This window comes from Mesoplodon densirostris, chromosome 2 (genome assembly GCF_025265405.1).
Source record: "Mesoplodon densirostris isolate mMesDen1 chromosome 2, mMesDen1 primary haplotype, whole genome shotgun sequence".
In the NCBI taxonomy this organism is placed as follows: Eukaryota; Metazoa; Chordata; class Mammalia; order Artiodactyla; family Ziphiidae; genus Mesoplodon; species Mesoplodon densirostris.
Genome location: NC_082662.1, coordinates 166,491,252 through 166,515,667, shown reverse-complemented (window position 1 = coordinate 166,515,667; position 24,416 = coordinate 166,491,252). Strand labels below are relative to the sequence as shown.

Below are 24,416 nucleotides of genomic sequence, written 5' to 3'. Positions count from 1 at the left end.
ATTCCTTCATATAGGAAAATAAGAAGCCTTAATCTGTATTCGTCTCTCCAGAGTTAGAGACCATTTCCAAATAGATGTGTTGTGGAATTTTGTTCTTCATATAGGGGGATTAGACTTTATATTGGAAATTGTCTGTGTCAGCTCTGAAGTTAGATTAAATAATTAGTGTTGCCAACATGACCAATTGTTGCTACTTATTTTCTGACAGCACAATCAGATCAGTTTACTTCTGAGCCATTGGATTCCGGTTCAGGAGAAAGGAATGACTTCAATCTTGATAGCCCTTGTGGGGTTCCAGAAGAATCCACTTTGTCTGAAAAAGGCAAGGAACCAGGAACTTCACATCAAACTAGCACTGAAAGTGCTACCAGTCAGGGTACCAGCAATCCCGAACCTCAGTCACAAACAGAAGCCACTGGGCCTTTGGCTCATGAGGAAACACTGGCCAGGGACTCTGCTCTCCAGGACACAGATGACAGTGATGATGACCCAGTGCTGATCCCAGGTGCAAGGTATCGAGCAGGACCTGGTGATAGGTTGGTAAATTTCTAATTAACATGAACTATAAAGAGTATAATTCACAAGCCTTTGTTTGAAGTCACATAAAGGAGTTTCTCCATTTTTGACAGTTTTTTCCTCTAAAGGTGTCTCAGTCATATAAATTCATAGAATTTTCTAAATTATAACTAATTTCATGTATTACATTCTTTGAGCAAACTGTGGAGAATAGAATGTCTCATTGCTCTGTATCTTCAGCACTAAGGCTTGGTCCTCAGTTTACAGATCAAGAGAAAGGAATGTTGAGAATGACCAACAGGTTATTTATGAAGTTAGTTATATTTAGTTGTCAGATTACCCTGTAGACATCCTGGCCTTTATCAGTTTTGGGGTTTTTTTAATGTTCAGTTTTTCTGCTTCTCTCTTGACCCTGGATTAAGGTAGTGTGATAAAGTTCTCTTTTTGAGAACAGTATGTTTTTCTCTGACTTCTACTAAACTTAGTAACTCAATTTCAAAAATGAAAAATCACACCAACAAATATTATAACTACAGTAGAGAATTAAATTGCTAATACGTTCATATACCTTTTCCATTTTTCATATTATGTGTTCATAAGGATATATTTTATTTTTTAGTAGATAAAGTAAATCTTTTAAACTATATTGCATTCCGTACTTCTCTAAAGCTATTTCTATAATCAGTGCCATCATATCTCATTGTAAGTTCTGTCTTCTTCCAGAGAATAAAATTTTATCTTTAAAATCCTAGCTTACACAAGCATGAAGAACCCATATCACGTATTTTTATGCTCAATGTTCTGCTATTTATAAAATATTCTGACATTTCTGTCAAGTGAAAAGATTCATTTCCCATTAAAGAATGGCAATGTTATATAATGATTAAGAGCCTAATGACTTATATTCTGGTTTTACCACTTACTAGCTGCTTCATCATTCAGATTACTTAGTGTCTCTTTAAGGTTCAGTTTCCTTATCTATAAAATGGGGTTATGATTATCTAGAATTGTTGTCAGAATTTAGAAAAAAATCAATCAATCCAAGGACTTGTCTCAAATTGAAAGCACTGAATAAATGACAGGTGTATTAAACAACCAAGATATTCTATGTAGCTACTTAGACTTTAAAAAGCAATTACAGTAAGAATTGCTACAGGGGTAAAGACTAACAGAGGACAAGCAAAATTCCTGAACATTGTAGCTTGCAGTTCAGTGAAACTGCCTTTTCTTAACTATGAAGATAGATATGTGTCTTCATTTAGTCATATTTGGTCAACATGTTTACTTTGCAGTGACCCTGTTTTTAAATGTAGAGGAAGTAATCTTTGCTTATATTTGTATTTAGAGACTAATCAAACATCTTCTCATTACCTGCCACACATTAGTCTTCAAATTCTTAGTATATATTTTAGACAAGTAAAACTTAGTTTCATTTCTTTCCATACCCAGAGGGAGTCCCTTACAATATTATTACCTCTTGATGTATGCAGATAAGGTTGGCAAGCATAGCACAATTTGAAAATCAAGTTGATGGTTTCTAAAACCCCGGGTGGAGAGCCAGAGTCTATAATTATTTTAAGTTCGTAAATTTATGGCTTTCTAATGATGTAAGCAAACATATGTCCTTGGTTTTTTTCTGTACTTACATAGCTTAAAATGATACTAAGTTCATAATGGAAAATAAAACTTAAGTATCAACTTCTAGTAAAATGCACCATGTCACTTACCAGGTCTGTTTGTTTAAATAAGAAATCATATATTTTTGGTAAATATTAGACACTTGCAAAAAATCATAATTATTTAGCATCTTCTATTTAGGCTAATTATATACACTTTTACCTAGCCTGCTTTATAGCTGAGGAAACTGAGGTGCTAAGCAGGGATTTTGTATATTCTAGACCTAAGGAGATTTTTTTTTTTTTACACAGTAGTATAACATGAATGAGAAAGGAGGATTTGTGGGGAGAGTGGGTCCTAGAGAATGCAAAATGTCTTGCAGCATATTGTCCTTATTTTGGATATCTGACTAGAAATGATAGTATCTTTCTACAGAGTGTTATCACTTACTTATCATTTTCATAATATTTAGATGATTTATATGTTTTAGGGATTCTCCTGAGATTTGGATCTGCCACAGAATTGGCACCTGATAGCTTCCTTGACCCAAAAAACTCAGGTGCTGAACTAGACTAACAGACTCTTTTAGAGGAGAGATGATCAGGGCCAACAACCTGGAAGTGACCCCACTTCACGCACATGCTCTTGAATTCATGCTCTCATGGCTAGGTCCAGGTTTGAAACCACCTCTGGGTCTACATTTGCTTCCCTGCTTTTTTTGTTTTTTAAACTAAATATTATTAATGTTCTGTACACTCAGTTTAGGTATTTAACCTTAGCTTGTCCTATATATTATTTTGTTTTATTCTATAGGACATAGTAGTAGTAACAGAAGAATAATAAAATTCTTCCCATTGAGAAAGTTAATTTACTGAAAAGAGAAGACAGATACACAAGCCATTTATAAGAACATGGAAAACAGTTTTAATAAATATATGAAATAAATACAATATTATATATGTATATATGTGTATATGTACACACACACAAAGTTGTGCATACTGAGGTAATGCTAAAGTGATTATAGTGACTGTTTCACATTACATCAGTTTTCCTTTGAAATTTGCATTATTCTTTCCTAGCTATTTACCAAAAATTTGTAAATGGTGGAAAATCTTCCTTCTGACTTTTTTCCAAATAATTTTGATAGTTCCTAACTTCCTGAGCACCATCTTGATTAAATCTTGGACTACCTATATAAAATGTACTTTTCATTTCTGTACCTTTCTAAGGGCTGTTCATCCTTCAGAAAACTGCCCATTTATCTTACTTCTAAATTTGGAGGAATGGGTATGTTGACTTTTATTCTAAAGAGAGAAAGTTTAAGAAATTTTGCTTCCTCAGAACATGAAAAGAATAATTTACCAGCTTATAAATAGGCATATGAATTTTGAGAATTTCTATTTCCAAAGGGACAAAGAATTTCAAAGCTCTACTGTAAAAATACCATTTGGTTCTTAGAATCTAAGGAAACATTTCACACTTGGATGACATGCCCAACTAAAAGGATGCATGTCTTAAAGGTCATTAAGAAACCCAGTCAAGATTAGTTTGGTTAGACTAGAGTTGGTCCCAAAATTGAAAATGGTAAAAGAGTATATACTTAGATCTGTACTTTAATTTGTATGAAGAATTACATAGTGGATCTTGTAATTTTTTTGCCACATATTTAATTTTTTAAATGAAACCTAAAAAGTTTATAGCTAAGCCATTTTCAACACATTTAACAAAAATATCAAAACAGTTCTTTGCAATGCAAAGTTATGATTTTTTAATAAAGATTTGCATTCTTATAATTTGGTTAAATAAATATGAGCCAGGTTTTCATTTTTGAGCTGAGAACAAGCATGAGAAGGAAATGTCTTAGAAAATAAAGGTCTTAACAACTAACATAGGTATTTTAAAATGGAATGCTCTGCTCATTAACTATAGCTAGTCTCGGTATAAATATAACTGGGACTGTCTATAGCAGAGGTCAACAGACTTTTTCCTAAAAAGCCAGATAGTAAATATTTTAGGCTTTGTTGACCAAGAGGCAAAATGGAGGCAGTTATGTAGGCACTTCTATAATCATTTAAAAAATGTAACCATTTACAGATGTAAAAACTGTTATTCTTCTATGGGCCATTAGAATAACAGGCAGCTGGCCAGATTTGCCCCAAGAGCCATAGTTCGCTGATCCCTGCTTTATAGCAAATAAGTCTTATAGAGAGAAACCAAGCTATAGTGTATGGTAAAATGCCTCTATTGACAGATAACCAAAGTTTAAAACAGTGAAATCTATGAACCACGTTTGGTCCCCTTTAACTTTGTCTACAGCAGGAACACAGAACGTTAAATGGAAACTAAATTGAAGAAAGAAACAAATCAAACATATACTTTCTCATATGGTATAAAAAAAGCAATAAATGAAAGTAGTATGTGTTTCTCTTAGTGATTTTATATATTGGATTTAGAAACATAAATAGGTGCCCTTGGAATGAAAGGAAACTGGTCAGGTTTATTATTTAGATGGTCTTCATGTAAACTGTTTTCACAGCGCCAAATCCATCTTCTAGTAAACAGAATGATGGCCTGGCTGATAGTTCTTCCTCTTGCCAAACCCAAGAGGTTTTTTGCTCTCTAAAAAAAAGACAAGTATATCTAAGTAAGCTTCCTGAAGAAGTTCTCACATAGTCTTGAATAGTTTTTAGTTAATAGACTCAATTAAGATACTGTAAAGATTTTTTATGTAAAGATTAAAGATATTAACCGTATATTGCCTGTTAGTTACTTTTTAAAAAAATATTTATTTGCATAGAAATTTGGTTCCATTTACCTACTCTGGACTCTATGGAACATGGCCTTCATTCTTAAAGCCAAAATTCTTTGCATACTGTAAATTTGCTATCATCTATTTAGTCATCATTATAATCACTTTTTCAGTATTTCTAGTGATTCAAGTTTATTCTTGATTAAAATTGCAGAGGAAAAGTAATCATAAAGAACTGAACTCCTAGGGAGTTAAAAGCTCTGTTGTTCTTTGCTTGCTGGTTATACAGTCTTAAGGTTAGGACAAATGAGTCAGCTCAGGGCTTAATTATTTAGTTCCCAAAGAGCAACTCAGCCCTGGGGAGCTAGTGTGTTCCAGCTGAGGGTATTGATAATATGAATCTGAACCTAACAGGGTTAGGTTCTAATTTTTTTAAAAGATAAAAGGGATTAAGTGCAATGTATTCCTTCTAATCTATCTTCAGTGAGTGTGTCTGTTTCCTTAATTTGCTCATACACATTTAGTTGAATGACATATTCTCACATAATACCCTAAGTCACAAAGGGGAACAAAAGTATTTTAGATTTAGATGATTAATGGTAAAAGTGGTGGCCTTAATGCTTTAAATATTTGGTTCTTTGAAGTCTTTGTGAGTGACTTTAGTTATTGTGTTCCCTTCACTAGATTTAATATCAGAGGAACAACAATAGGTGATAGAATAATGAGGTAATTCAGAATGTTCCTTCATTATTTTACTTTTTCTTTATGATGAATTTGCCAGGTCCTCTTTTTCCACAGCTAACCACCTTTCCTATTAACAGTTAATGCTTCTTTGAACTTAACTGAACTCTAAGTGCTAAGTATTATAAAGCGGGTTGCTTTTCACAAACTATATTTAGCTGCATGCACTGCATGGGAATAGAATGAAAAGAAATTTCCTGTGTGCAGATATAATTGATGTTCACTTCAAGTGTGTCATATGATAAAGTAACTATAATCTGAAATGATGTATTTTAAATATTAGTTACTTGCTTTGACTATTTTGTTGAAGAATGCAACTTATGTTTTTCTAAACCTTGATTGGAGGTAACAATTAGCAACTTTTTGGTATTATTAAAAAATACTCCTTTTCCTTGAGATCAGTAACAAAAAATGGACTTGAGTCTAATTCTGTGCATAGTTTTAAGATTCTGATTTTTTTAAAGAAAGCAGTTTTCTCATAAATTGGTTAGTAACTTAGTATCACACGTCAAGTGATACATAACTCTCAAACACTTCTGTAATTTGAAGACTAACAAGGGGGTACATTTTTTTTTTTTTTTTCTGTACGCGGGCCTCTCACTGTTGTGGCCTCTCCCGTTGCGGAGCACAGGCTCCGGACGCACAGGCTCAGCGGCCATGGCTCACGGGGCCAGCCGCTCCGCGGCATGTGGGATTCTCCCGGACCGGGGCACGAACCTGTGTCCCCTGCATCGGCAGGCGGACTCTCAACCACTGCGCCACCAGGGAAGCCCAAGGGGGTACATTTTTAAATGTAACTTTAAAGTGAACCTCAGTTCCATTATTCATTTACCCAAAACCTGGGTTACTGACAAAATCGACCTTGTACCTAATTCTAGTGGCACATGTCTGTTATTTATCATATGTTTCTAAAACAAAGTGGAATATAAAACATATAACAACAATCAGAAATGTAAAATTAGTAGAGCTCCTCATGGGGAATACAGAAATGATGAAATAAACCAAAAATATTGTAGCTACATAGAAATCCCTGGTTACGTCCCATTCTCACAAGGATTCTCATATAAACATCTCAAAATTGTTTTTGCTTTTGTGCTGGCGTTTATAGACTTTTTTAACATTAAGGTATATTTGGAGTAACTTTTTGCAAATTAGTCTGTTGGTAATTAGCACTTTCTAATTAAATTATAGTAGAATGGAATTTGTTTCAGGGCTTTTTGATTTTCTGATTTATACCCTGCATCCTAAGCACACAAAGCCAATTTCTACTTTTACAGTGAAGATTGCAACCTAAAAGTACCATGTCGCTCTAAATGAGTTAAAGAAAAGCTAAAATGTTGAAGTGGAAGGCATTCTGTGTTATGGCTGTTGCCAAGAATTGCTCATACTCTCTACATCAGCCATATTCGGAGTGTCTCTGAATACACCTTGTGCCTCCATATCTTACTCTGTGCCCTCTAACTGAAATGACTTCCTATTACCATCACCATCATCATCATTTTGGCCACCTCAACTTTCAACATGCATCTTTTTTTAAAAAATATTTATTGATTGATTGATTTTTGGCTGCGTCGTGTCTTAGTTGCTGCACATGGGCTTCTCTCTAGTTGTGGCGCTTGGGCTCCAGAGCATGCGGGCTCAGTAGTTGTGGCGTGCAGGCTCTCTAGTTGCGGCATGCAGGCTTAGTTGCCCCGTGGCATGTGGGATCTTGGTTCCCCAACCAGGGATCCAATCTGTGTCCCTGGCATTGGAAGGCGGATTCTTAACCACTGGACCACCAGGGAAGTCCCCTCAACATGCATCTTAAGCTGCTCTTTTTTGAAATTTTTTCTGGCTATACATTGCATAATCCCAAGTAGGATTGAACATATCTTCTGTGTGCCTCTATATGTATCTGTTATGCTACCTGTAACACTTTATTGTGTATATGTGTGTATATGTTTCCCTATGTAAGATGTAAGCACCTTTAAGGCCAGCATACTACATACATGAATACATAAATAAAAGTTGACAAAGAAGACACCTTTTTATCTAAAACTATAGCTAACAAAATTTTTATTCATATTTCCTTAGATAATCTGGCTTATTCTTCCTCTGCTTCCTAAAATTTGAAATAAATGAAAAGCTATGAATTACTTTTTTAGGAGTCTGACAACATTCCCACACATTTGTTGACTTGCTAGAAAGACTCACAGAACTAAGAGTCACATGAAATCATGGCTATAGTTTATTATGACAAGGGAAAAACACATCAGATGGAATCTGGAAGAATCCAAGCATAAGCTTCCAACGTTCTCCCACCCAGTGTGGTCCATACAGTGTGCTCATTCTTCCAGCGATAAAATGCAGTTAACACTTGTGTAGTGTTTCTGCCCAGAGAAGCCTGCTTAATTAAGACTCGAAATCCAGCAGTTTTATTGGGGCTGATCATATAGGCACCCTCTGCACCCAACCACAACCCCCTAAATTCCAGACCCTGAAGGAAAGTAGGTGTTCACCATGAATCACATTATTTGTACAGACCGTCTAGGCAAGCAGGTACATCAGGGTTCAGTGTCTCAGACAGGCAGAACAATGGAGGAAACATTACATAAAGGTCAAGTTCTCTTTAGAGGTAGCAGCATCAGGCCTGCTATCCTTTATTTTTATTTACTAACACATTTTGAGGCAAAGAATACAATCTGCCCCCCCCCACCACCACCACCCAGACACAGAAGGACTAGAAACAGCAAGATTCTCTAGCAACTCATCCACCTCTCTTATTTCGGATACTTGTAAAAGGTGTGTGTTGAAATGACTGAAATTCCAATCCAGAGACCTTGTTGGTGACAGTAGATGACTTAGTAACACTAACATGGCTTTTACTATAAACAAGTGCTTTAAAGAACTTAAAAGTATTATTTTTATTTGTTTGTTTGTTTGTTCATTTATTTATTTATTTTGCGGGACGCGGGCCTCTCACTGTTGTGGCCTCTCCCGTTGCGGAGCACAGGCTCCGGACGCGCAGGCTCAGTGGCCATGGCTCATGGGCCCAGCCGCTCTGCGGCATGTGGGATCTTCCCAGACCGGGGCACGAACCCGTATCCCCTGCATCAGCAGGCGGACTCTCAACCACTGTGCCACCAGGGAAGCCCAAAAGTATTATTTTTAGAAACACAAATAACATATCTTTTCTAAGTTTCTATTCATAGATTCATCCAACAAACTGTTTTTTATTGACAATTTAAAGGTAAATTTGAGCTTAACTCGGAACAATCACAAACTTTAAATTTAAATGAGATTTAAACTCTAAGCTCTAAATGAGGTTCTCTTTCTAAAAACCACTATGTTAATATGAGAAAAATGTATATATAGTATAAATTAAGAGAATTGAACTACGTATACTGGTATCTAGAGTTCAAATGAGCATATTCAGTGAGGCATAAGTAAGTAGAATTTAACTTACTCTTTTGTTTTAATATCTTTTGCCTAGGGAGTGTTTCTTTGACACATACCATAGCAGCTTGGTTCTCGTCCCAAAGTCTTATAGCTGTTCTGAAAATAGAGAAAATACTTATTACACAAACTCTCCTGTTGCAGGGGGCAGGGGAAGAGGTAGGGATTGAGAATAGCATCCGTATGCTTATAAAAACCTAATATTTTGATCTTTGAATGGAAAAAGTCAATCTCAAGTTTTGTAAATAAATGCAAACTCAACTTATTTTTACTTATTTATTTATTTATTTGCTGCGTTGGGTCTTTGTTGCTGCGCGTGGGCTTTTCTCTAGTTGCGGACAGTGGGGGCCGCTCTTCTTTGCGGCGTGTGGGCTTCTCGCTGCAGTGGCTTCTTTTTGTTGTGGAGCATGGACTCTAGGCACGCGGACTTCAGTAGCTGTGGCATGCAGGCTCAGTAGCTGTGGCTCGTGGGCTCTAGAGCGCAGCAGGCTCAGTCAGTAGCTGTGGCGCATGAGATTTGTTGTTCCCGGACCAGGGCTTGTACCCGTGTCCCTTGCGTTGGCAGGCAGATTCTTAACCACTGTGCCACCAGGGAAGTCTGCAAACTCAACTTATTTTAAGATGGAAAGATTTAATCTTTGATTAAGCCATCTTTTTCTACCCTAATATTTTGTTCTTTTACAAGCTATTTTAATAATATCAATAGTATTGATTAATTTTACCACTCTAGCTATATGTTTTTTTTTTTTTTCTTTTTGCGGTATGTGGGCCTCTCACTGCCGTGGCCTCTCCCGTTGCGGAGCACAGGCTCCGGATGCGCAGGCCCAGCGGCCATGGCTCACGGGCCCAGCCGCTCCGCGGCATATGGGATCCTCCCAGACCGGGGCACGAACCCGCATCCCCTGCATCGGCAGGCGGACTCTTAACCACTTGCGCCACCAGGGAGGCCCTAGCTATATGTTTTGTTGTTGTTGTTTTTTGGCCACACCACCTGGCATGGGGGACCTTAGTTCCTTGACCAGGGATGGAACACATGCCCCCTGCACTGGAGGCACAGAGTCCTAAGCACTGGACTGCCAGGGAATTTCCAGCTCTAGCTATATGTAAATATGTTTTATAAAAGGATTTTTTTACCATGTTGAAAACAATAGGCAAAGTAATTCACTTTATATTTTTAGTGCTATTTAAGAATGTCTTTTTGTAGTTCGGCCTAGTTGTTTTTTTAACTACTAAATGTGCCAGTTCAATATCTTTTTTAAAAAAATAAGGCTTATAGACTCTTTCTGATTGATGTAACTTTCTAATTTGAGCTTGGAGACATCTTAAGAAATTTTGCTGACCATTTTAGAAACAGAATTTTCTAGAATATGAAGTATTAAAAATAAAATGTAAAGACTCAGGCAAGAGAAAAGGATCAAAATGTAAAGTCAAGAATCTAGGTTTTATTTTCTTAGGTCAAATGTACTTCCTTCAGATTCATTGTCTTTTTTTTCCCATCTATTAAATGCTATTTTCAAAATAAAATAATAGCTAATACTTTGAGATGTTTTTACTTTGAAATTCCTGAATAATCAGTTTTGTATTGATTAGTTAATTCAATAAACTATATGAACCAGACACTGTGGTGGATGCTGGTGATATAAGGATAATGAAGACACATCCTCTCTGAGTTGTCGGTTCAGTGAGATACACAGACACGCATAAATAATTACAACACAGTAATTGCAGTGATAGAGCCTTGCATAGGCAGTGGGATTATTAAGGGCCTAATCTGAGGAAAGGGAGAATTGTATTTTTATAATTCTTGGTTTGTGACACACTGTAATTGTTGATTCATGGTTGGCTCATTTTCTTTATTATTTATTAATGTAATAAATACCCATGAACCCACCACCCAACCCAAGAACTAGAAAACTGCTAGTACCTTAGATCTACCTATACTCCTCCCCATTCTGTCCCCCTGCCCACTATACCAGTGGTAATCATTCTTCTGAATGTTATGTGTATCATGCCTTGCTTTAAAAAACAAAGAATTACCAGATAATTACCAGACATAAATGCAAAAACAATGTATTACTTAATTTATTTTACCCACTTTTGAAATTTATAAGAAAGGATATCTCACTATAAATGGGACTTGCTATCTTTTTTTCCAGTCAACAATATGTTACTAAGATTGATCCATACTGTTATGTATAGCTGTTGCTCAATCAGCTTTACTGCTGTATTATAAGTCATTGTACGACTATACCATAATTTATCCTTTTTCCTGTTAATAGGCATTTAGGTTGTTTCCAGTGTTGACCTGAAACAAATAGATTGCTAGATATTTCTCTAGCAAAGATGCGTTTATTTGGGATCAGTCAGAGAATTGCAGTTTGGAGTCTGCAACCATGATGAGCTTCACCCAGGTGTCTCCCCCTCCCCCACCCCACCCCCACAAGGGAAGGATAACGCTTTCATAGAGAGGAAAAGGAAGGTGAGAGGGCTATGGTAAATAAAGAGTATGGCTTTTCATTGGCTGAGTCTTTTTCAGGAAAGAAGAGATATTTTCCTTCTTCCTATTGGGCTCTGCTGTGGTCGCAGGACATGAGATCTCCCCCTTCCAAACTCCCAACTGTATTTAATTCAAATATCTGTGTTTTAATTTTTAACATTTTCCCCTTTTGATCAAGACCTTTCTCTGAAAGCATTGCTGATCAAGAGTCACGTTTTCTAGTTTAGCTTTTTGTCCTTCAGTATCATGAAGGACTTTTGCTGGGTGTAGCATCTCACATTGCAGGGAAAGTGCACAGATTAGAAACCTATTAAGGTCACATTTGAGTAACAAGGAAGGAGGGGTAGGAGGGAAAACCCTAAGGTACTTTATGTCTAAAGTCCATATGTTATCAATATCATAGACATTGGAGATCACCTGAAGCATTATGTCATCATCAAAGGTTTAGCAGCAAACTTCCAACAAGCCTTTTCTGGATATCTGGGGAAAACTGTTTCATCAGATGTCATCTGCGTCAATTCTAGGAAATCTTTTCTTTCAGGTCACCAGATTATGTGCAGGTCCAGTCAGGGTTTGGTGCTTTCTTTAGGTGTCTCATGTGAATCTAAGAGTCTGTTCCTTGGGAGTTTGGCAGCACAAGGGTTGGTTAGCAGTACTCGATAGGGGCCTTTCCAACAAGGTTGAAGAGAGTTCATCTGGAAGTGTCTTTTTTAAAAGACAAAATTTCCAGATTGCAAGGTGTGATGCTTCAAGTTTTTGTCTCCCAAGGGCGCACTGTGAAAAGATTGCTCTGTCAAAACTTTTTTTTTTTTTTTTTTTTTTTGGCCGCACCACGTGGCTTGCAGGCTCTTAGTTCCCTGACCAGGGATCAAACCTGGTCCCCCTCCAGTGGAAGAATGGAGTCCTAACCACTGGACCACCAGGGAGTTCCCAAAACATTATTTTTAATAGAAGCAATTAGGCTTTTGCAATATTAGAGTATCTCTCCTTTTATCAGTTTTAGGTCAAAAGAAGCAGAAGCCAAGTGCATTGGGTTTATGCCAAGGGTTTATGAGTTCCAAAAGGGGCGGACCTGAAATTTAGAAGGACCAGCCGCAGTGCTTTTGGCCAAGGTATTTGGAGGGCCTTTACAAATTTTGCCAGTTGAATCTTAATACCAGTAGTGTGTTCAACTAAACCAGAGGATTGAGGGTGGTAAGAACAGTAATAGTGTTGTAAAACTAGCCAAACAGCATAGACATTTTGAAGCACCTGGGCAATCACTGTGAAGTTAAGGAGAATTTCCCCAGGTAGGGATAATCTTTTCCAAAAGAAATTTATCCGCAGAAGAGGCAGTAGCCTGTCTGCAAGGGAAGGCTTTGGTCTAGTGTGAAAACATACAGACCATAACTAAAACATATTTATATCCATTAGATGGAGTAAATAGTGTGAAATCCATTTGCTGGATCTCTAATGGTCCATTAGGCAGCTTAAAATGTCTGGGAACAGTATGAACAGGCTTCCCTGGGTTGTACTTTGGAAAAGTGGGACAAGTGAGATAGGTGCTTTTTGCAGCCTTATTAAATAGTTTCCCCATCAATACTGATTCATGAAGACTAACATTTTTTTAGTAGATTAATGGTTTAATGCATGTACAGTGGTGAGAAGTGGGAATTTTAGACTCCAGGGTAAAACTGGGTTCTTACTTGGTCCAAACCAGAGCTTTCTCTTTTTTATCACACCAACAGTTGTTGAATTTCCCATCTTGTTTTCCCTTTTCTGAGGCCAATTGTTGGGATTCTTTAGCCAGTTTTTCTAAATTATCATTTGGGGAAATATCCCTTTGGACTATGACAGTGGTTTGGCTACTGTTGGTTCCTTTAAGGGCAGCCTTCCTTTAAGAAATATCAGCAAGGTGATTTCCCTTAGCTTCCAGAGAGTCAAGTTTAGAATGCCCCAGAATCTTAATAATAGCTGAAAGTGGGAGGTAAGAGTATTGCATTCATAATTTCTGAACACAGGGGCCATTTTAAAATTTTATGTCCACCGGAAGTAAGGAAGCCACATTGCTTCCATAACATTCCAAAACCATGAGCTACTCCAAAAGCATATCTACTATTAGTATTGAGTTGGCTAAAAAGTTTCTTTTGGTTTTAAGTAAAAATAAGAGACATTTTTCATTTTCACCAAGAATTTTACTGAACAACGTATTCACTAACCGAATGAACTTTTTTGGCCAACTCAAATATAATATTGGCAGTTTTATCCTTGGCTAAAGTACAAGCCTGTGTAAGGGTGTATAATTCAGCCTGTTGGGTCAAAGTAGCCATAGAAAAAGATGCTGCCTCAACAACACTAAAAGGAATTGGAATAACATACCCAGCACAATATTCGCCATTGTCACCTTTTAAAGAACCATCAGTGAGCCATGAGAAGTCGGCATGATTACCTGATGGAATTTCCTGTAGATCATCGCGAGGAGTCGGGAGTTAGTTCCTCAGCATTAAGCAGTCATGAGGGACTTTGAAAATGATGGAGGGGAGAAGAGTAGCCAGGATAAGGTATTACAACGTAGAAGAATGCTGTGAGGGGCAGCTAACAGAAGGATTTAACAGGAGGTGAGGTCGCTGGCAGAGAAACGTTGAGTGTGATGAGAATTCAGGAGAGCTTCTACTGCATGAGGTACAAAAATGGTTAAAGCGGATCCCATAATGATTTTCTCAGTGGCCTTAACCAAAAGGGCAGTGGCCTTAATAGCTCGAAGGCAAGGGGGGCAGCCACAGGGTCCGGTTACTGGCTGTAATACCCTATGGGGCGATGTTTTTGGGTCAGCACCCCAAGGGCATTCCCTTTCTTTTCGTATACAAAAAGAAAAAGGGGGATGTGGTAATTGGGATGCCCAAAGACAGGTGGGTTCATCAAACTCTCCTTTAAGACCTTTAAAGTCTATGTTGTCTCCTTCTTCCCATAAAATTGGGCCGGGGTTGTCATTGTTAAGGAAAACATAGAAATTTGGCCGTAAGAGAGAAATTTGGAATCCAGTTTCATCAATAACCAACCAAACCAAGAAAACCTCACAATTGGCACTAAGTTTTGAGTTTTGGGAAACTTAGGACATCATGAAGTCTGTCAAGGTCTAGGTTTAGCCCTCGTTCTGATATCAGATGCCCTAAATATTGAGTCTGAGTTTGGGCAAACTGGAATTTTTCTTTGGCAACTTTAAGCCTTTAAAGCTAAAAGCTTTAGCAAGTGAATGCTGTCTTCCTTTGAGGAGGCATGAGAAGGAGAGCAAAGAAGCAAATCATCCACATATTGCAAAGTAGAACGTCTAGGGAACTTTTCTGTTTTGTTTTGTTTTTTATATTTTTTTTGGAGTATAGTTGATTTACAATGTTGTGTTAGTTTCAGGTGTACAGTAGAGTGAATCAGTTATATCTACTCTTTTTTTATTTTTAGATTCTTTCCCAGATAGACCATTCAGAGAATTGAGTAGAGTTCCCTATACTATACAGCAGGTTCTTATTAGTTATCTATTTTATATATAGTAGTGTGTATATGTCAGTCGCAGTCTCCCCGTTTATCCCTCCCCACCCTTGTCCTCTGGTAACCATAAGTTTGTTTTCTACATCTGTGACTACTTCTGTTTTGTAAATAAGTTTCTAGGGAACTTTATATCAGCCTTCAGAATTTGTCATAAATAAGAACTCTTAGTAAAACGCTGAGGCATTACTGTCCAGGTGAAAATTTTTTGTTCCTAAGTGAAGGCAAAAAGGTATTAGCTAGCTTCATCACCTGGAATACTAAAGAATGCACTGCATAAATCAATTACAGTAAAAAAAAAAATTGCTTCCGGCAGGAATGGCTGTTAGTAACGGATGAGTGTTAGGAACAACAGTGTCAAGGGATGACAGTGTTACTTACTGCTCAGAGGTCCTGGACAAACCTTCACCCTCGGCCCTTACGTTTTCTCACCAGAAAAATGGGAGAGTTATAGGGGCTAGTATAAAGGGTAATGAGACCTTGAGCCTTGTAATCTTCTATTATGGGTTTTATGCCTTCAAGGGCTTCTATACTTATAGGATATTGATTAATTCTGGGAACAGTTTTGAGGGGCTTATTTGAATTTTGATGGGAGGTGCACTGTGAATTTTGCCAACATCGGTTTGCCCATAAGGAAGGTGTTAGTTGATTCAATAGGGACAAATGGTCAGTGTTTCCAAGACTCTGCTCTAGTTCTGTTAGAAACTAAACAAATAAAAGATGTCGAAGGATCATTTAATTCACCTGGTGGGTTACTTTGATGACTACTATCAATTTCTAGAATTATTTCTCCCCTTTGGGAGAAATAAATTCCAGCATGATACTTCTCTAAGAAGTCTTAGTTTAATAAATGGGTAGGAGTAGAGGGATAGAGGAACTAAGGAGAATAGGGCCTGTATCTCTCAAACACCTAAACAAGAAGGAATAGATTCAGAGACAGGAACCCCCTTGAGGTTCATTAGAGATCCCCACTATTTGAATTGTTTATTACTCCGAGGCAGGGGCTATTTTACAGTAGTGGGTTGAGCACTGAGTGTGGCTTTGGTGTCAGGCCTGGAAGAGATTCCCCAATCTGGAGAAATGTTTCTCCAAGCCAATTAAGAGGGAGGATCGGGAAAAGCCAATATTCCTCGGAGCTCCCATCTTTGAGAATTGGGAGGACATTGGAAAGGCTGATTAGAGGGGCTGAAGGTGCTTAAAGCACTTAGTTTGTAACAATCTCTTTTCCAGTGTCAGGATGCAACATTAGAAACAGAAGGTAGAATGGTAGTTGCCAGAGGTTGGGATAAGGGAGAATAGGAGAATTGTTCAATGGACACAGAGATTCAGTTTTGAACAAAAAATTACATTCCAATCACAGTGTATACGTATTCGGCAAAAAAACATCTTTGGCAAAAGGTTATACACTGTTAAAATGTCCTTATATAAGCTGCCTCTTTTGTTTGTATGCTGTTTGGGATTCTGATTTAATTTTCTAAGAAATAAATTAACAGCATATCTGTTTTCATTAAACAGTAAATATTTGTTGAATGAGTGAGTAAATCAATTCTTTAAGCAGTGGGATGCTATAGAAATTATTCCAACTTGGGAGAAACATGACTAGATTTATGTCTTAGATCATTTTGGCAGCTTCATAGATGGCTGATTGGAAGGGAGTAAAATTGAAAACAGCAAGACGACGTAAGAGGCTATTGCAGTAGGCCAGGTGAGAGATGATGAGGGGTCCAGTCTAAGGTGATAGCAGTGGGAAATTTGAGAAGAGTGGGCAGAGGTATGTATGTATGTATGTAATCATATATTTATTTAAGGGATGGTTTGTTTAATGCCTGTCTTTCTCCATATTCTCTAAATGTTTTCGTTCACTGTAATATATTCAATGCCTAATTGTCTCCAGTTATAATAGTGGATTCATCTATTTCTCCTTGCACTTCTATCAGTTTTTGTCTCACGTATTTTGACCCTCTGTAGTTAGACATGCACATTAAGGATTGTTATGTCTTCATGAAGAGTTGATTCCTTTATCATTATGTAATCCTCTTTTTTACCCCTGAGAATTTTGCCTACTTTGAAGTCTACTCTCTCTGAAAAAATTATAGTTAACCTCTGCTTTGTTTTGACTAGTGTTAGAATGGTATATATATATTTTCATTCATTTACTTTTACTCTATGGGAGTCTATATTTAAAGTGAGTTTTTTTGTAGACAACAGATAGTTGGGTCGTATTGTTGGATCCACTCTGGCAATCTCTGTCTTTTGATAGTATATTTAGAACATTGACATTCAAAGTGATTATTGATATAGTTGGATTAATGTCTACCATATTCACAGGTGTTTTCTATTTCTTGCCCTTGTTGTTTGTTCCTATTTTGGTCTTCCACTCTTTTTTTGCCTTTTGTGGTTTTTTTTTTTTTAACATCTTTATTGGAGTATAACTGCTTTACAGTGGTGTGTTAGTTTCTGCTTTATAACAAAGTGAATCAGTTACGCATATACATATATCCCCATACCTCCTCCCTCTTACGTCTCCTTCCCACCATCCCTATCCCACCCCTCTAGGTGGTCACAAAGCACTGAGCTCATCTCCCTGTGCTATGCGGCTGCTTCCCACTAGCTATCTGTTTTACATTTGGTAGTATATATATGTCCATGCCTCTCTCTCACTTCTTCTCAGCTTACCCTTCCCCCTCCCCATGTCCTCAAGTCCATTCTCTACGTCTGCGTCTTTATTCCTGTCCTGCGCCTAGGTTCTTCATAACGATTTTTTTTTTTTAGCTTCCATATATATGTGTTAGCATACAGTATTTGTTTTTCTCTTTCTGACTTACTTCACTCTGTGTGACAGACTCTAGATCCATCGACCACACTACAAATAACTGAATTTCGTTTCTTTTTATGGCTGAATAAATATGTGCCACATCTTCTTTATCCATTCATCTGTTGGTGGACACTTAGGTTGCTTCCATGTCCTGGCTATTGTAAATAGAGCTGCAATGAACACTGTGGTACATGACTCTTTCTGAATTATGCTTTTCTCATGGTATATGCCCAGTAGTGGGATTCCTGGGTCATATGGTAGTTCTAGTTTTAGTTTTTTTAAGGAACCTCCATACTGTTCTCCACAGTGGCTGTATCAATGTACATTCCCACGAACAGTGCAACAGGGTTCCTTTTCTCCACACCCTCTCCAGCATTTATTGTTTGGAGATTTTTTGATGATGGCCATTCTGACTGGTGTGAGGTAATATCTCAATGTAGTTTTGATTTGCATTTCTCTAATGATTAGTGATGTTGAGCATTCTTTCATGTTTTTGTTGGCAATCTGTATATCTTTGGAGAAATGTCTATTTAGGTCTTCTGCCCATTTTTGGATTGCGTTTTTTGTGTTTTTGATATTGAGCTGCATGAGTTGCTTGTAAATTTTGGAGATTAATCCTTTGTCAGTTGCTTCCCTCGCAAATACTTTCTCCCATTCTGAGGGTTGTCTTTTCATCTTGTTTATGGTTTCCTTTGCTGTGCAAAAGCTTTTAAGTTTCATTAGGTCCCATTTGTTTATTTTTGTTTATATTTCCATTTCTCTAGGAGGTGGGTCAAAAAGGATCTTGAGGTGATTTATGTCATAGAGTGTTCTGCCTATGTTTTCGTCTAAGAGTTTTATAGTGTCTGGCCTTACATTTAGGTCTTTAATCCATTTTGAGTTTATTTTTGTGTATGGTGTTAGGGAGTGTTCTAATTTCATTCTTTTACATGTAGCTGTCCAGTTTTCCCAGCACCACTTATTGAAGAGGCTGTCTTTTCTCCATTGTATATTCTTGCCTCCTTTATCAAATATAAGGTGACCGTATGTGAGTGGGTTTCTCTCTGGGCTTTCTGTCCTGCTCCATTGAGCTATCTTTCTGTTTTTGTGCCAGTACCATACTGTCTTGATTACTGTAGCTTTGTAGTACACTCTGAAGTCAGGGAGCCTGATTCCTCCGGCTCCATTTTTCTTTCTCAGGATTGCTTAGGCTATTCGGGGTCTTTTGTGTTTCCATACAACTTGTGAAATTTTTTGTTCTAGTTCTGTGAAAAATGCCACTGGTAGTTTGATAAGGATTGCACTGAATCTGTAGACTGCTTTGGGTAGTATAGTCATTTTCACAAGGTTAATTCTTCCAATCCAAGAACGTGGTATATCTCTCCATCTGTTTGTATCATCTTTAATTTCTTGCATCAGTGTCTTATAGTTTTCTGCATACAGGTCTTTTGTCTCTTTAGGTAGGTTTACTCCTAGGTATTTTATTCTTTATGTTGCAGTGGTAAATGGGAATGTTTCCTTAATTTCTCTTCCAGATTTTTCATCATTAGTGTCTAGGAATGCAAGAGATTTCTGTGCATTAATTTTGTATCCTGCTACTTTACCAAATTCATTTATTAGCTCTAGTAGTTTTCTGGTAGCGTCTTTAGGATTCTGTATGTATAGTATCATGTCATCTGCAAACAGTGACAGCTTTACTTCTTTTCTGATTTGGATTCCTTTTATTTCTTTTTCTTCTCTGATTGCTGTGGCTAAAACTTCCAAAACTATCTTGAATAATAGTGGTGAGAGTGGGCAACCTTGTCTTGTTCCTTATCTTAGTGGAAATGGTTTCAGTTTTTCACCATTGAGAACAGTGTTGGTTGTGGGTTTGTCATATATGTCCTTTATTATGTTGAGATAAGTTCCCTCTGTGCCTACTTTCTGGGAGGTTTTTATCATGTATGGGTGTTGAATTTTGTTGAAAGCTTTTTCTGCATGTATAGAGATGATTATATGGTTTTTATTCTTCAATTTGTTAATATGGTGTATCACATTGCTTGATTTGCATATATTGAAGAATCCTTTCATTCCTGGGATAAACCCCACATGATCATAGTGTACGATCCTTTTAATGTCCTGTTGGATTCTGTTTGCTAGTATTTTGTTGAGGATTTTTGCATCTATGTTCATCAGTGATATTGGCCTGTGGTTTTCTTTCTTTGTGACATCTTTGTCTGGTTTTGGTATCAGGGTGATGGTGGCCTTGTAGAATGAGTATAGGAGTGTTCCTCCCTCTGCTATATTTTGGAAGAGTTTGAGAAGGATAGGTGTTAGCTTTTCTCTAAATGTTTGATAGAATTTGCCTGTGAAGCCATCTGGTCCTGGGCTTTTGTTTGTTGGAAGATTTTTAATCACAGTCTCAATTTCAGTGCTTGTGATTGGTCTGTTCATGTTTTCTATTTCTTCCTGGTTCAGTCTCGGAAGGTTGTGCTTTTCTAAGAATTTGTCCATTTCTTCCAGGTTGTCCATTTATTGGCATAGAGTTGCTTGTAGTAATCTCTCATGCTCCTTTGTATTTCTGCACTGTCAACTGTTATTTCTCCTTTTTCATTTCTAATTCTATTGATTTGAGTCTTCTCCCTTTTTTTCTTGATGAGTCTGGCTAATGGTTTATCAATTTTGTTTATCTTCTCAAAGAACCAGCTTTTAGTTTTATTGATCTTTGCTATTGTTTCCTTCATTTCTTTTTCATTTATTTCTGATCTGATCTTTATGATTTCTCTCCTTCTGCTAACTTTGGGGGTTTTTTGCTCTTCTTTCTCTGATTGCTTTAGGTGTAAGTTTAGGTTGTCTATTTGAGATGTTTCTTAAAGTAAGATTATATTGCTATAAACTTCCCTCTTAGAACTGCCCTTGCTGCATCCCATAGGTTTTGGGTCATCGTGTATTCATTGTCATTTGTTTCTAGGTATTTTTTGGTTTCCTTTTTGATTTCTTCAGTGATCTCTTGGTTATTAAGTAGTGTATTGTTTAGCTTCCATCTGTTTGTATTTTTTACAGATTTTTTCCTGTAATTGATATCTAGTCTCATAGCGTTGTGGTCAGAAAAGATACTTCATACGATTTAGTTTTCTTAAATTTATCAAGGCTTGATTTGTGACCCAAGATATGATCTATCCTGGAGAATGTTCCATGGCTACTTGAGAAGAAAGTGTATTCTGTTGTTTTTTGATGGAATGTCCTATAAATATCAATTAAGTCCATCTTGTTTAATGTATCATTTAAAGCTTGTGTTTCCTTGTTTATTTTCATTTTGGATGATCTGTCCATTGGTGAAAGTGGGGTGTTAAAGTCCCCTACTATGATTTTGTTACTGTCGATTTCCCCTTTTATGGCTGTTAGCATTTGCCTTATGTACTGAGGTGCTCCTATGTTGGGTGCGTAAATATTTACAATTGTTATATCTTCTTCTTGGATCGATCCCTTGATCATTATGTAGTGTCCTTCTTTGTCTCTTGTACTAGTTTTTATTTTAAAATCTATTTTGTCTGACATGAGAACTGCTACTTCAGCTTTCTTTTGATTTCCATTTGCATGGAATATCTTTTTCCATCCCTCACTTTCGGTCTGTATGTGTCCTTAGGTCTGAAGTGGGTCTCTTGTAGACAGCATATATACAGGTCTTGATTTTGTATTCATTCAGCCAGTCTATGTCTTTTGGTTGGAGCATTTAATCCATTTACATTTAAGGTAATTATCGATATGTATGTTCCTATTACCATTTTCTTAATTGTTATGGGTTTGTTATTGTAGGTCTTTTCCTTCTCTTATGTTTCCTGCCTAGAGAAGGTCCTTTAGCATTTGTTGTAAAGCTTGTTTGGTGGTGCTGAATTCTCTTAGCTTTTGCTTGTCTGTAAAGCTTTTAATTCCTCTATCAAATCTGAATGAGATCCTTGCTGGGTAGAGTAATCTTGGTTGTAGGTTTTTCCCTTTCATCACTTTAAATATGTCGTGCCACTCCCTTCTGGCTTGCAGAGTTTCTGCTGAAAGATCAGCTGTTAACCTTATGGGGATTCCCTTATATGTTCTTTGTTGTTTTTCCCTTGCTGCTTTTTATATTTTTTCTTTGTACTTAATTTTTTTTTTTTTTTTTTTTCTTTTTGCGGTACGCAGGCCTCTCACTGTTGTGGCCTCTCCCGTTGCGGAGCACAGGCTCCAGGCGCGAAGGCTCAGTGGCCATGGCTCAGGGGCACAGCCACTCCGCGGCACGTGGGATACTCCCAGACCAGGGCACGAACCCATGTCCCCTGCATCGACAGGCGGACTCTCAACCACTGTGCCACCAGGGAAGCCCTATATTTAATTTTTGATAGTTTGATTAATATGTGTCTTGTCATGTTTCTCCTTGGATTTATCCTGTATGGGACTCTCTGCACTTCCTGGATTTGATTAACAGTTTCCTTTCCCATATTAGGGAAGTTTTCAACTATAATCTCTTCAAGTATTTTCTGAGTCCCTTTCTTTTTCCCTTCTTCTTCTGGGACCCCTGTAGTTCGAATGTTGGTGCGTTTAATGTTGTCGCATAGGTCTCTGAGACTGTCCTCAATTCTTTGCATTCTTTTTTCTTTATTCTGCTCTGCAGTAGTTATTTCCACTATTTTATCTTCCAGGTCACTTATCCGTTCTTCTGCCTCAGTTATTCTGCTATTGATTCCTTCTAGAGAATTTTTAATTTCACTTATTGTGTTGTTCATCATTGTCTGTTTGTCCTTTAGTTCGTCTAGGTCCTTGTTAAACATTTCTTGTATTTTCTCCATTCTGTTTCCAAGATTTTGGATCCTCTTTACTGGCATTACTCTGAATTCTTTTTTAGGTAGACTGCCTATTTCCTCTTCATTTGTTTGCTCTGGTGGGATTTTACCTTGCTCCTTCACCTGCTGTGTGTTTCTCTGTCTTCTCATTTTGCTTAACTTACTTTGTTTGGTGTCTCCTTTTCGCAGGCTATAGGTTCATAGTTCCTGTTGTTTTTGGTGTCTGCCCCCAGTGGCTAAGGTTGGTTCAGTGGGTTGTGTAGCCTTCCTGGTGGAAGGGACTAGCGCCTTTTGTCTGGTGGATGAGGCTGGATCTTGTCTTTCTGGTGGGCAGGTCTGTGTCCAGTCGTGTGTTTTATGGTGTCTGTGACCTTATTATGATTTTAGGCAGCCTCTCTTCTAACGTGTGGGGTTGTGTTCCTGTCTTGCTAGTTGTTTGGCATTGGGTGTCCAGCACTGTAGCTTGCTGGTCGTTGAGTGGAGCTGGGTCTTAGCATTGAGATGGGGATCTCTGGGAGAGCTTTCGCCGTTTGATATTATACGGAGCTCGGAGGCCTCAGGTGGACCAATGTCCTGAACTCAGTTCTCCCGCCTCAGAGGCACAGGCCTGACACCCAGCCGGAGCACCAAGACCCTGTCAGCCACATGGCTCAGAAGAAAAGGGAGAAAAAAAGAAAGAAAGAACAATATAAAATAAAATAGCATTATTAAAATAAAATATAATTATTAAAAATAAAAACATATTAAAAAGTAAGAAAAAAAAGAAAGAAGAGAGCAACCAAGCCAAAAACCAATTCCACCAATGACAACAAGCTCTAAAAACTATGCTAAAAACAAAAAAAAACGGATAGACCCCAGGACAAATGGTAAAAGCAAAGCTACGCAGACAAAATCACACACAGAAGCATACACAAACACACTCAGAAAAAGAGAAAAAGGAAAAAAATATATTTATCGTTGCTCCCAAAGTCCACCACCTCAATTTTGGGATGATTCGTTGACTATTCAGCTATTCCAGAGATGCAGGGTACATCAAGTTGATTGTGGAGATTTTAATCTGCTGCTCCTGAGGCTGCTGGGAGAGGTTTCCCTTTCTCTTCTTTGTTTGCACAGCTCCTGGAGTTCAGCTTTGGATTGGCCCCGCCTCTCTGTAGAGGTTGCCTGAGCGTGTCTGTTCTTAGCTCAGACAGGATAGGGTTAAAGTAGCAGCTGATTAGGGGGCTCGGGCTCACTTAGGCCGGGGGGAGGGAGGGGTACGGAATGCGGGGCGAGCCCAGGGCTGCAGAGGCTGGTGTGACGTTGCAACAGCCTGAGGTGCGCTGTGTGTTTTCCCGGAGAAGTTGGCCCTGGATCACGGGACCCTGGCAGTGGGGGGCTACACAGGCTCCCGGGAGTGGAGGTGTGGATAGTGACCTGTGCTCGCACACAGGCTTTTTAGCGTCTCATATCCATCCCTGGTGTCCACACTAATAGCTGCGGCTTGTGCCCATCTCTGGAGTTCATTTAGGTGGTGCTCTGAATCCCCTCTCCTCACACACCCCGAAACAATGGTCTCTTGCCTCTTAGGCAGTTCCAGACTTTTCCCCGGACTCCCTCCCGGCTAGCTGTGGCGCACTAACCCCCTGCAGGCTGTGTTCACGCTGCCAACCCCAGTCCTCTCCCTGCGATCCACTGAAGCCCGAGCCTCAGCTCCCAGCCCCCGCCCGCCCCGGCGGGTGAGCAGACAAGCCTCTTGGGCTGGTGAGTGCCGGT

The 24,416-nt window shown here is 38.2% G+C and overlaps 1 protein-coding gene across 8 annotated transcripts in view; it reads left to right on the top strand.

The window, feature by feature from the left end:
* DCAF6 (DDB1 and CUL4 associated factor 6) overlaps positions 1-24,416 on the top strand; it is a 165,299-nt gene that overhangs the window by 121,226 nt on the left and 19,657 nt on the right. For 5 of the 8 annotated variants that reach the window (XM_060091305.1, XM_060091304.1, XM_060091303.1 and 2 more), the window contains one exon: positions 209-536. In XM_060091305.1, the coding sequence (XP_059947288.1) occupies positions 209-536 (328 nt within the window). Of the gene's footprint in view, positions 1-208; positions 537-5,569; positions 5,612-24,416 lie in introns of all 8 variants that reach the window. The other 3 variants (XM_060091308.1, XM_060091307.1, XM_060091306.1) reach the window with 1 other exon arrangement.